We start from the raw sequence: 12,430 nt of genomic DNA on the forward strand, positions 1-12,430 counted from the left end.
ACACAAATAAATAAAGGGATGAACAATCAAGTGAATAAATAATCGGGTGGACAAAGAAATAAGCGAACAAATAACAAACAAATATGTAACAAGTATGTAAATAAATAAATAACTCAACAAATAAGTGAACAAATAAATAATTAAATAAATAGATAAATAAAGACTAGTTTATTTTTTGCTACGAATCAAACATGGGCAGAATAATTTTCTTTTTCACGCACACAAATATATTAATTGGAAATTTCAATATTGTGCCAATTTTACCGGATTTTCCGGTGTATAAGGAATGGTGTGTTTTCATCAATGGTGTGTTCCAATGAATGGTGTGTTTTCATACTTTTTCCATATACAGTAAAGTCTCGTTATATCGATATTCAAGGGAGTCCGAAAAAATATCGATATAACCGGGACTATCGATATATCCAACCCTGTTTGCATGTAATTTTCTCCGTGCGTGCATAGAAATAGTATCGATATAACCGGGACTATCGATATATCCGATATCGATATAACGAGACTTTACTGTATAAGGTGCACCGGAGTATAAGGCGCACTTTCAATGAATGAAAAACGTTTTTCAAATATAACATATATACAATATAGTCCGATGCGCCTTATATATGGAAAGAAAATGAAAATACACCATTCATTGGGGGTGCGCCTTTTACTTCGAATCGTCTTGGACACAGGAAAATACAGTAATGAAAAAAGTTTTCCAAATATAATATACAAATATATAAAAAAGAGAAAATAATAATAATAATAAATCAAGAAAATCAAGGCTTTTGTGTGCACCTTATACACCAGAAAATACAGTAGTATTTTTTTTTTTTAATGATGGGAAGGTTATTGACCTGTGCGCTTGAACTGGCGGGTCCACATGCATTTTCCCGACGCTGTGCATTTGGGGCAGTCAGAAGCCTCGCAGCTGGTTTCCGTACAATTGCTGGAAAGAAAGATCTCACGCTGGTTGATGCGACAGTCGTGTTCCGATGTGCAGCTGACCGAACTGCTGATGCAAGCCCCCTCGGGGCAGTTGGTGCACCACTTGCATTGGAAAGCATGCTGGGGAGACCAGAAGGCAAAGATTTAACACAGAGGAGTCACGTCTCGGTGGTGTTGCGGTAACTCGGCGGCGGGACCAACCTGCGATGGACCCGAGAATGTCTTGGGATGGCGCGCAAGGCATTCGCTGCAGGTTTTAAGTCTGCGGCATTGATCCGGTTGGCGCGGGGTTGGCGAACAGGGCGACTGGCCAGCGAAACAGCCCATTCTATTTGGAAGAGCGCGAAAGGAAATAAATGCTAAATATTGACAAAACAGTCAAAATATGTCGTCTAAATATGAAAATATGACCACATTTTATTTATACAGTGGTCAACGGTGAAATTGATGACATCATTGAGCAACTTTTCAAGTTCGACTGTTGAAAAAAAACTTCAACCGAACGCTCATGCGTTACCGTTCAGCACTATCGGAAGACGCGCAGGCCCCCCGGCACCAAACGCAGCTGCCGGTAGTGGCGTTGCAAGTGTCCGGCGTGGACATCACCGCACAGGGATCAGCGGGCATCGTTAGGTTCAGGAGTCGTCCCAAGGTGACCCCGTTGAAGCCCCCCGATAAGAACAGGCTGCCGCCCCAGCTCGTCATGGCGAGAGACACAGAGCGATTGACTGAGTCGCCAATGGCAGAATCTGAGAGATACGAGGAGGCCACGTTAGGACAAAATAACGCATTTGAGGAAGACGCAGAAGTATTGAGATGGACAACCTGGTTGGATCCAGGTGTTGCAGTTAATTTGGTACAAGAACACAGAGTTGCTATAATCCTCTGCTTCTGTCTGCCCCCCCACGATGACCATGGTGTCTTTCATCAGGGCTGCGGCGTGGAAGAAACGGGACATGGGCTACAAAAAAAAGGCAGAAACAGACAATCTTGATTAAAAAAAAGATTTCTTTTTTTAGCTAGAACGGCTATCGAGACAGCTAGATAGATAGCTAGCGAAACAGCTAGATACATAGTGAGATAGACGAAACAAAAAAAGAGTGGAATGTCATAAATAGACAATTTTGATTTAAAAAAAAAACTTTTTTTCGCTAGATAGCTAGCGAGATAACTAGTGAAATAGCTAGCGAGGCAGCTGGATAGATAGTTAGCAAGACAGGTAGATAGATAGCTAGATCGACAAAGCAAAAACAGAAACAAAACAAAAAAAGAGCTGAATGTCAGAAACAGGCAATCTTGATACAAAAAGATGTCTTTTTTTGAGCAAGATAGCTAGCGAGATAGCTAGCAAGCTAGTTAGTGAAACAGCTAGATAGATAGCTAGTGAGACAGCTAAATGGATAGCTAGCGAGATAGCTAGCGAGATAGCCAGCGAGACAGCTAGATCGGTGGCAAGACAGCTGGATAGGTAGATAGCAAGATAGCTAGCGAGACAGCTAGATAGATAGCTAGCGAGACAGCTAGATGTCTAGCTAGCGGCATAGTTCGCGAGACAGCTAGATAGACAGCTAGAGTGACCTTGAGAGTTTTGAAAGGCGCTTATCAATGAAATCTATAATAATTATTATTTTAGCTAGAACGGCTATCGAGACAGCTATCGAGACAGCTAGATAGATAGCTAGCGAAACAGCTAGATAGACAAAACAAAAAAAGAGTGGAATGTCAGAAATAGACAATCTTGATTAAAAAAAACTTTTTTTCGCTAGATAGCTAGCGAGATAACTAATGAAATAGCTAGCGAGGCAGCTGGATATAGTTAGCAAGACAGGTAGATAGATAGCTAGATCGACAAAGCAAAAACAGAAACAAAACAAAAAAAGAGCTGAATGTCAGAAATAGACAATATTGATACAAAAAGATGTATTTTTTTTAGCTAGATAGCTAGCGAGACAGCTAAATGGATAGCTAGCGAGACAGCTAGCGAGATAGCTAGCGAGATAGCCAGCGAGACAGCTAGATCGGTGGCAAGACAGCTGGATAGGTAGATAGCAAGATAGCTAGCGAGACAGCTAGATAGATAGCTAGCGAGACAGCTAGATGTCTAGCTAGCGGCATAGTTTGCGAGACAGCTAGATAGAGAGCTAGAGTGACCTTGAGAGTTTTGAAAGGCGCTTATCAATGAAATCTATAATTATTATTATTATTAAAAAAACATTCTATTATAAATTATGAAAAAAATGCATCAATGGTGGTCAAATTGCCTACAATTACAAAGTAGCTCTTCTTACTTTGTTACCCTGCGAGGGTACCAAGAGCGACCAGGTGAAATTGGGGTAGTACAAGCTGTAAAGCTCTCCTGAGGGTTCCACAGCCTCCACGTGGAAACGATAACCCCCAAACACATAGACAGCATCCGTCTGCTCGTGGTAAACGGCCGAGTGGCCGTATAAGCCCGTCGGCGGCGTGCCGGTGTGCGCTACGATCGTCCAATTTCCCGTATGGGGGCTGAACTCAAGCAGGTGGTGGTTGAAACCGTTTTCCGGGGAGTAACCGCCAATCAAGAGCACTGAGTTGTCCCGACGTACTGTCAGCGTGTGGCCCGCCACCGAAGGCAACACTGAACTCTGTCACAGAGTGTAAAAGAGGAGTTGAGAGGAATCAGTTTGAGGTACAAATATCGCAACTTCCACATGACAACCCCGTTTCTCTACCTTGTGCTCTCTCCAGACCAAACTGCTGAGGTTGAGACTCCAAGTGTCCATGGCAACCGAGTCCTGAGTGACTCCGCCCACTACCAGCATGCAACTGTGACTGGTTCCCATTTCGTAGCTGCTCAGCAGGGCGGCGGCGTGATGATAACGAGGCGCCGGGGTTGAACCATCGTCTGCCGAACTTGTCAACATTTGAGTCCAACGGCGCTCCGACACGGAATATCTGAAACGTGATGGAAAGCAGTCATCGGAGAGATCGAAAATCAAAGTGTTTACTTCTTTCATTATTACTATTATTATTATTATCATTATTAAAAATGACCCTCATTCTGAACAATATCAGTGATGGAACTTTTGGTTACCTGTAAATATTTCCGAGAATTCCCTCTGAAAGAGAAAGTCCCCCATACATCCAAAGGTTGCCATGAGGTTCAGAAACCAACGAGTGGCCCATCCTGTGGAGGAACCTGTGAGCCTGGTTCTATTGGGGGAAAAAAAGGGTGTTTAAAACCATGGTGCTACACAGCATTGAGCGTGTATCGCATTGGCGTATTCATGCCATACCACCGTCAATTGCGTGTCCAGCAGCGTCTCCCAAATCAGGCTGTTGGAGTCTCGGGGGACAGCGCAGTCAGAACCGACCCAGTTTTCGGAGCATATGCACACTCCCAGCGTCTAAAAGAAGCAAAGGCGACGTTTAAAACATTGGAACCAAATCACACCGTCACCATCGTATATGATCACGTCGCTTACTATATTACAAGTACCACGTCCCTCCGCAAGTCCACAATTTTGAGGACAAACGGGGCGGTCGCAGTGTGGGCCCCCGTATCCCGGGGGGCATTGGCAAAGCCCGTCTTGGCACTGCGCGCCACCCGGACATACGGGCGAGCCGTCGCCGCCATGGCGACATCGTCGTACCCAGAAGGATGCATTGAAGCCTTGGGGTTTGTTTGATGAGACGTTGGCTTCGAAGTAGACTGAGATTACACCTGGCGGGGGGGAAAAGATGGACATATTGTAGTTAGTTTCATATCGGGGGGCCGTTACAAATTTGGAGAAGCCATGAAAATGTTTAATCCCCTCCACATATTACATCTAGAGCGCACAACAAACTAATGAATAACAAGTTTTCAAATTTAAAGTTAAAAATAATTATTTAGAATGGACAGAATAGAAGTTATCATATTTTAAAGTTTCTGTTGAATGGTTAGTTGGCCGAACACAAGGCCCACAACGGAAGCACGGAAAATCTGGGGTTAATCTGAGGTGAACATCTTCATGTAAGAGATCCGGCCTTGGATTCATTTAGGACTTGATAAAGTCCTTCACAGAAAGAGCTCTTTAGCCAGGTTACAAATCTATCAGTTCATGTAAAGAAAACCCATTAAAATGTCTATGTTCTGTTGGTTTGTGGATCTAGGTGCTTGGAACGTAGAAGGACGTGGTATTTAAATCAAGAAGACTATGTTTTAATAATCTGAATATACCTCAGTTTATGAATTTAATTGGTTCCACGAAAGTGTGTGCAAGGCGAAAAGTGTGTATTCGAAACATTAACTTCCCATAGGAAACCATTAAAATGAGAATAATACGTTCCCAGATCCCCATAAAACATAATATTCTACTAAATAAGCTTTTAAACTACACACAATGTACCTTATTTCATGCATAATAAATATGATATTGTGATGTCATTAAAGAAATAAACTGTAGTTTGGTTTACTTTCACGGGCCGAAAAAAATGAAGTGGCGGTCCAGATTTGGCCCCCAGGCCTTGACTTTGACACCTGTGGTGTAGTGGTACCTGAGGTGGCTTCAACGGTGATAGGCTGCGTTCTCGTGGTGCCGCAAAACGCGCCGATCAAGTTATGATCTGAATGTACGACGCCGTTATCCAGGAAACGGGGAAGGCCGTCGAACACGTACACGTATGAGCTCTGGAAAATAACGACATGGTGTTGCGTTTTTTTGATGCTACGCTAATACAACACAGCGTTCCGGTAAAAGCAGACAATGGAACACGCTGACTCACTTTACAGTGCGTATGGGAGTCGGGGTGCAGCGTGAGGGCGACGGGCGGACACGGCTGTCTGGGGAGACACGGCGCCAGGTTCTCGGTCACCGAAAGTACCCAAAGGCAATGGGAGAGTCCACTTTTGCCTTCAGTGCCGCTCCGCCAGCCCAGGGATGAGGAGAGCGGTACGCCGGGGGATGAGGAAGTGGAGGAGAGAAGCACAGAGCGTCCTTGGCACTGTCGGTAGCAAGTGCCATTATTCCTGGAGGAAGGGGAAAATGCAGATTTGAAACAAAATCACTTTGAAATGTGTGCGAGAGGCGTGAGATTATTATTAATATATATATCTATATTTTAAGAGCTCTCTTAAAACATTGGTTGCCATTCCCGAATTTATTTAGGAATTGAAAAGTGTGACATGGAGCCCCATTCCCGAATTTGCTCAGATTTTTGTTTTTTTCTTGAGGGGCGTGCCGATAAAGCACAGATCAGACCTCTGGCAATGTTTTTCCCTTCCACAACGAGGCAGCATTTGCCTTTTGTCCACGTTAGCGCTTTGTTACAGCTTCAGCTGTTGTTAAAGCGCTAAATAAATCAATATGTATTGTATTGTATTTTGTACAGCCACCCCCATTTCAAGCTTAGATAACTCCAGACCCATTTAACGTAGGAATGAACATTTTCTCCAATGAAAGAAGAGAGTCTGAGGTTTCTTACGCTACTCTATTTTATGACAAACTATCTCCACCTTGTAACTTTATCTTTACATTTGAATAATTTTAGTTTTCTTTCGATAGAAAACTAATAATAATAATAATACATTTTATTTATAAGCACCTTTCAAAACTCTCAAGGTCACTTTACAGTGCCAGCGTTCACTCAACCCGGAAGTAACTCAAATAGATAGAAAGCATATTAACTCATTCACTGCCATTCCCAAATTTCTTCGGGAATTGGGAAGCATGAGGTGGCGCTCCATTCCCGAATTCCTTCGGGTTTTTGTTTTTCTTGCAAGGGGTGCTGATAAAGCGCTGGTCAGACATATGGCAATGTTTTTTTTTTTTTCTTCTTTTCCAGTTCAGGCTGCAATTGCTTTTGTACAGCCGGCCGTATTTGAAGCGCAGATAACTTCACACCCATATAACTTAGGAATTAACTTTTTTTTTTTCTGATGAAAGAAGTTAATGTTTATGTAGTACTAAAACTCAATATTCTGTGGGTTTGAGTGAAAATGACAAAAACCCTGGCACTGGATTGGACACATTTTTTGCACATCGTCTGGCAGTGAATGAGTTAATATTGAGCCTTTTATGGGTGGGATTGGAATGCATCCGTCACGATAAAAAAAAAAAAAAAAAAAAAAAAAAAAAAAAAAAAAATCACAAAATGTGCTGAATGAGCATTTACCTGGGGTCACCGTAGTAACCGGGCAAGCAGGAGTCACAGTGCAGGCCTTGAGTGTTATGTGTGCAGTAGCACTGGCCAGTCTGGTTGTGGCAATATCCCCGCAGGGGGTCTCCGTGGCCGTTACACTCACACTGGAGACATCCAGCGCTGTCGGCCATTGCCGAGCCGAAGCTCCCTGGGCGACAGTGCTCACAGTGGGGCCCCGTAGTCCAATCTGAAAAGAAAAGCCGGAGGAAATTCAGTTTGTGCCGGACTTGAAGGAGATAAAATCTTGTTTTTTTGTTTTTTTTAGGTTGCACTTTGGCATTCATCGCATATCCCCGGCGCAGTAATGCAGGTGGAGTGAAAGTTGCAGCCACAGTCCACATCGCATTCAACGCCGCTCAGAACCAAAGTCTCGGGATCGGATGTCCAACCCAGTGAGCATTCACACTCGAAGCGCGGGCTGCCGCTGCACTGGCCCTCTCTGCACTCGTTGTAGCAGCTGAGGATGAGGAGGGTTTTAGGTGAAATATCTTTTCAGTGGTGGAAAATGAGATTTTTAAATGGTTTGTAGGGCAATAGTTGGCTCCCCTGAGTGGTCTTGCTGTGCAGTGTTTATGGACGAAGCTAAGCTAAGCTTGTTTATTTTTTATTTTGTTTTTTTTCTATTTACATATCCATTTATTTATCTATCCATTTATCTATCCATTCATTTATTTAGTTGTCTGTGTGTATATTTATGTGTTTATGTTTACGTATTTATTTTTGTTGATTTATCTATTTATTTATCTGTGTATTTATTCATTTATGTATGTGTTTATTTACTGTATGTATGTGTTTATTTGTGGGTTTTTTTATTTTATTTGTTTTTTATTTATTTACATATCCATTTATTTATCTATCCATCCATTCATTTATTTAGTTGTCTGTATGTATATTTGTGTTTATTTTTTGTATTTATTTTTGTTGATTCATCTATTTATTTATCTGTGTATTTATTCGTTTATGTATTTGTTTATTCACTGGGTGTGTTTATTTGTTTTTTCGTTTGTTTAATCTTAATCTATATAGCTACCTAGCTAGCTAGCTGTCTCGCGACCGAGCTAGCTAGCTGTCTGCGACCGAGCTAGCTAGCTGTCTGGCGACCGAGCTAGCTAGCTGTCTCGCGACCGAGCTAGCTATCTCGCGACCGAGCTAGCTAGCTATCTCGCAAGCTTGCTAGCTATCTCAAGAAGCTTGCTAGCTATCTTGTGAGCTAGCTCGCTATTTGTTGCTTGTAAAGTCTATGAATTGACAAAAAATAAATAAAAAATAGCGGGAACACGTTTAGGCCGGTCCCTTAAAACACAGAGGATGTTTAAAACTGCTTTTATCATTAGTCCATTGACAAAAAGTTTGTTTGAAAAGCCATCGTGAACCCTGAAAACCATTTTAAATGGTGACAAAATGCATAAGCCTTACGTCTGGTTGCAATGCAAAGTGCCGTCTCCCGTGTAGCCTCGTTCGCAGTGGCACTCGTAAGAGGTGGGGGTGTTGATGCAAGTGGCGAAAAGGTGGCAGTTGTGGAGGCCCAGTCGGCATTCTTCTACATCGGGGCAAGTGGGGTAAGACCATACGGCGTCTTGCTCTTCGTCTTCCATCTGCTCCAGATCGAGCTCCATGTCCATGTCCAGAGGACAAGGCGGGGCAGAGGTCTGCGGCTCAGGGCTGGAAGAAAAACGGAAGAATCATCAAATCAAATCATCCGATTTCTTTTTTGATGGGATGGTTGATGGAAGGACTGACTTTGCGGCTCTGGCGTCAGCGACCGCCACGCTGCAGTTAAACGCGTAGGGGTCGTCCATTCCAGCCCAATCGCCTCTTAAGCATCTAAAAATTTAAATGAATAAATAAAATGGCAACGTAAAAAGAATCACACGATTGCTCAATCAACTCGACTTACTTTCCAATGGTCGGGTTGTTGTAGTCGCCGCACCAGCCGCACTGGAACGTTCGCAGGCAGTCGTTGCAAGTGTTTAAAGCGGAACATTGCTTGCATTGCGGAACCGAATGCACACTGGGAAAGTCAGGAAATGGTAAAAATTAAGATTCAGAATAACATTTGGCGATGTTTGAGAAGTGTTGCGTGATTGTTACCTGTCATACCAGTCCCTGCATTCTCCATAAGGGTACTTAGTAAGATAGGCGGCAAAATAGAAGCAAGCCTGGGCGGATTCACACCAAGCACACTGGCTGGAGTTGGAGAGGCACTCGGAACATGTCTTGCGCCTTGGTGGAGAAAAGATGAACAGCATTGAGGGTGCTTACTATTAATTCATCTATTAAGAGTATGATTGTATGAGTCTCACTGGTTGCAGATTCTGGGACAGCCTGAAGGGTGACGTATGGAGCCTTCCAAGCGGCCTCTCCTGCTGCACTGGTAGTCTCCTTTCTTGCTGGAGTTGATCTGCCACTCGCAGTAGAGGTCCTGCGGGAGGTTAAAGTCGCCATTGGAAAGGGGAAGCTCTAAATAGGATGCAGTTCGTCGAACCCTGGTTTACATTTAACTCATTCACAGACGGCTAGACAATGTGCAATAATGTGTCCACTCCAATGCCATTGTTTTGGTCATTTTCACTCCAATTCCAGGACACACAGAATATTGACTTTTATGATTACATGGAAATTCAATGGAGCGAATTCCTAAGTTAGATGGGTCAGGAGTTATCTGAGCTTGAAATGGGGGCGACTGTACAAAAGCTGCTCTCTCGTGGAAGGAAAAAAAAAACATTGCTAGATGTCTGACCAGCGCTTTATCGGCACCACCGCAAGAAAAACCAAAACCGGAACCAAATCGGGAATGGCACACTACGACATATTTTGAATTCCTGAATAAATTCGGGAATGGCAGTGAATGAGTTAAAATAATTACGTTGACTGACCCCCCCCCAAAAAAGTTGTGGGGAATGGTTTTCAAGTTTTAAAATGCAAACAAAATAAATGTTTTTCTCCAAAAACTATCCGGGATGTGTAAATAATATTAATTTTCTAAAAAAAATGTACAGTTCATTTTTTTTTCGCGCCAACGCATATATTCTCTTAGCATTACAACTTTAGTCATTTACGATTTTCCATTTCTACAAATGATCAATTTTATTCACATAAAATAATATAGTTGGGCTGCATTCTCAATTTCCCACACATTTTTTTCTCATACACAATCATGCCATTAATGTAGAATTTTTTATCTAATTGATTACAATAAATTTAATATTTTAAATTTAAAGGGAGAAGGCGATAAAAAAAATCTCCATCCATCCATCCATCCATCCGCGCCGAGGATGGATGGATGGATTACAAAATCATGTGTGTGAAATCTTTTGGCAACATGAACGCATACCTGAGTACAAGCCGAGCAATCTCTGTACTCTTCGCACAGTGTGCAGTGCTGTGGTGCCAGCAGAAGATGGCGCTGAGCCATCCCTCCTCCCAGCTCCCCCTCAGGGCAAGGCTCCGGGTCAGGACCCCGAAGTAGGCAGCGGGAAAGCGACGGGCACCATCCGCAAGACTGGTCCGATAAACATGCCAAACAGGACATGTAGCCCGAACAGGAACCTGAACGATATGGTTCCAGGAACAGGAAGGAGATTTCCTGCAGTTCAAGAAGAGAGAAGATAAGATGAAGTTGGTGGACCAGAGCCCGGACAAGAAGGCAAGAAATACTCACGCTCCCTCCCGGTAGAGTTCGGTTCCAGATGAGGGCCATCTCACTGGTCTGCCCTGAACCGGAATTGTTCAGGTATCCCTCGGCCTGGACCAGGTAATGGTTGCCTCTGGTCAGGTTGGAGAACAGCTTCCCCCCATCCGGGCGAGATAGCAGCTTTAGCTCTTTTTCCTGCTGAGCCGCCCAACGACCGACCACCTCCTGCTCGAACACAAAATGAAATTTATTATTAGTATTGAAATAACGGTGGTGTCTACTCGGGTAGCAGGAAGCAAACTGGACAGCATTGTCTTATTTTATTTTGTTTTCCCATAATCGTGGATATATTAACAAAGAGAGATTCTCATTATGCATAATTAGTTTTCAGAAATTGATGAAAAGGTTTCTTCAGCCGTCATCTGTACTTGTTTGAAGGTGTCAGACGTTTCGCTACTTATCCAAGAGGCTTCGTCAGCGAACTAAAATTTTGCTGGTAGCTCTGATCCTATATCCTAACTGTCCAGAGGTGGCGGTGCCAGACTTCTGTTATGATAGGTCTCTGCTCTAAGGTTGGGGGAGCAGAGGACTATACTCTGAGACTACACTGATTACTTCTATTGTCCTGACTGATTATAGTCTACGACTGCCCTGATTGCCCCATTCAGTCTGGTATCACCTCATCAGCATGACTAAGCACAATCCAAATTAAATCTCACACCACCATGGCGATTTAGTGAAGGGTTTTGCTATTTTATCAAAATAGCTTCTTTATTTTCAGAAAATGAATACATCTCTGTGAGACTAAATAAAATAAGAAGACAACTGCGACCAAACCCAGTTTTCAATTGTCACGGTTAACTCCATTTTGCTCACCAGTTGGCTGGAGTTGGGACCCGATGCCACCCGAGCCTCAAAATGGAGCCTCTGGATACGAGCCCACATGGAGACAGTCTCGGCGGGAGGGGCCGCTGGCGCGCCCCAAAGAGGGTGGATGAAACCCCTGAATTGCAGGGCCACGTCCATCTCGGTGGTCGGGCTGAGGATGATGGTGGTGCTGCGCAAGATGGAGACCTGACAACAGTGGTGGGGTATGTGGAGACACATCAACAGAGGCACTATTCTCTACACCACTGGAATGCCTTCAAGAGGACATACTATGGAAATTGGACTTTTTAATTGCTTGTCCACTTGAGGTTGGATGGAAGAAAGGAGCATCAGAGCGCGGATGCGTATGGGGAACTGCCGCGGCTTGGAATTGAAGCGTATTGATGTGGGACAGGAGATGTGAGACAATCTCCTTTCGTCAATGGATTCTACAGCTTCGTGTTTGCTTTCGTCATTTAGCTAGTACTAGACGTGCACATTTCACCAAGAAGGCCCTGATCCACTAGTGAAAAGGACGCTTTGGTCATCTCCTCTTTCATCTAGAACTGATTCATAAAACAAAGAGGGTGCAGAATGCAGAATGTGCTTAAGTTTGAATGACTGTCTGTGTCTTTTGTGTTGTGTACAAATTATTTATTTAGTTTTTTAAATAATATTATTAATAATAATAATAATAATACATTTCATTTATAAGCGACTTTCAAAAATCTCAAGGGCACTTTAGTCACAGGATATTTTTTCTGCGGGTGAGCAGCGGCAACCACACACGCCTGCGTTCACTCAACCCGGAAGTAACAATGT

At 43.3% G+C, this 12,430-nt stretch overlaps 1 protein-coding gene across 1 annotated transcript in view; it reads right to left on the bottom strand.

Annotated features, from left to right (window-relative positions):
* Window positions 1-12,430, bottom strand: part of megf8 (multiple EGF-like-domains 8) — a 36,528-nt gene that overhangs the window by 13,280 nt on the left and 10,818 nt on the right. Inside the window, exons 15-35 of the mRNA XM_088998485.1 lie at window positions 11,618-11,815; window positions 10,769-10,966; window positions 10,442-10,693; window positions 9,411-9,529; window positions 9,199-9,330; window positions 9,005-9,118; window positions 8,848-8,931; window positions 8,524-8,769; window positions 7,380-7,564; window positions 7,081-7,294; window positions 5,692-5,935; window positions 5,464-5,596; window positions 4,410-4,648; window positions 4,221-4,331; window positions 4,019-4,137; window positions 3,657-3,879; window positions 3,234-3,569; window positions 1,771-1,906; window positions 1,463-1,694; window positions 1,147-1,273; window positions 855-1,065 (exon numbers count right to left, since the gene is read on the bottom strand). Of these exons, the coding sequence (XP_088854611.1) occupies window positions 855-1,065; window positions 1,147-1,273; window positions 1,463-1,694; window positions 1,771-1,906; window positions 3,234-3,569; window positions 3,657-3,879; window positions 4,019-4,137; window positions 4,221-4,331; window positions 4,410-4,648; window positions 5,464-5,596; window positions 5,692-5,935; window positions 7,081-7,294; window positions 7,380-7,564; window positions 8,524-8,769; window positions 8,848-8,931; window positions 9,005-9,118; window positions 9,199-9,330; window positions 9,411-9,529; window positions 10,442-10,693; window positions 10,769-10,966; window positions 11,618-11,815 (3,853 nt within the window). The remainder of the gene's footprint in view (window positions 1-854; window positions 1,066-1,146; window positions 1,274-1,462; window positions 1,695-1,770; window positions 1,907-3,233; window positions 3,570-3,656; window positions 3,880-4,018; window positions 4,138-4,220; window positions 4,332-4,409; window positions 4,649-5,463; window positions 5,597-5,691; window positions 5,936-7,080; window positions 7,295-7,379; window positions 7,565-8,523; window positions 8,770-8,847; window positions 8,932-9,004; window positions 9,119-9,198; window positions 9,331-9,410; window positions 9,530-10,441; window positions 10,694-10,768; window positions 10,967-11,617; window positions 11,816-12,430) is intronic.

The sequence above is a fragment of the Hippocampus bargibanti genome, linkage group LG06 (genome assembly GCF_051943395.1).
Source record: "Hippocampus bargibanti isolate YZ-2025 linkage group LG06, ASM5194339v1, whole genome shotgun sequence".
In the NCBI taxonomy this organism is placed as follows: Eukaryota; Metazoa; Chordata; class Actinopteri; order Syngnathiformes; family Syngnathidae; genus Hippocampus; species Hippocampus bargibanti.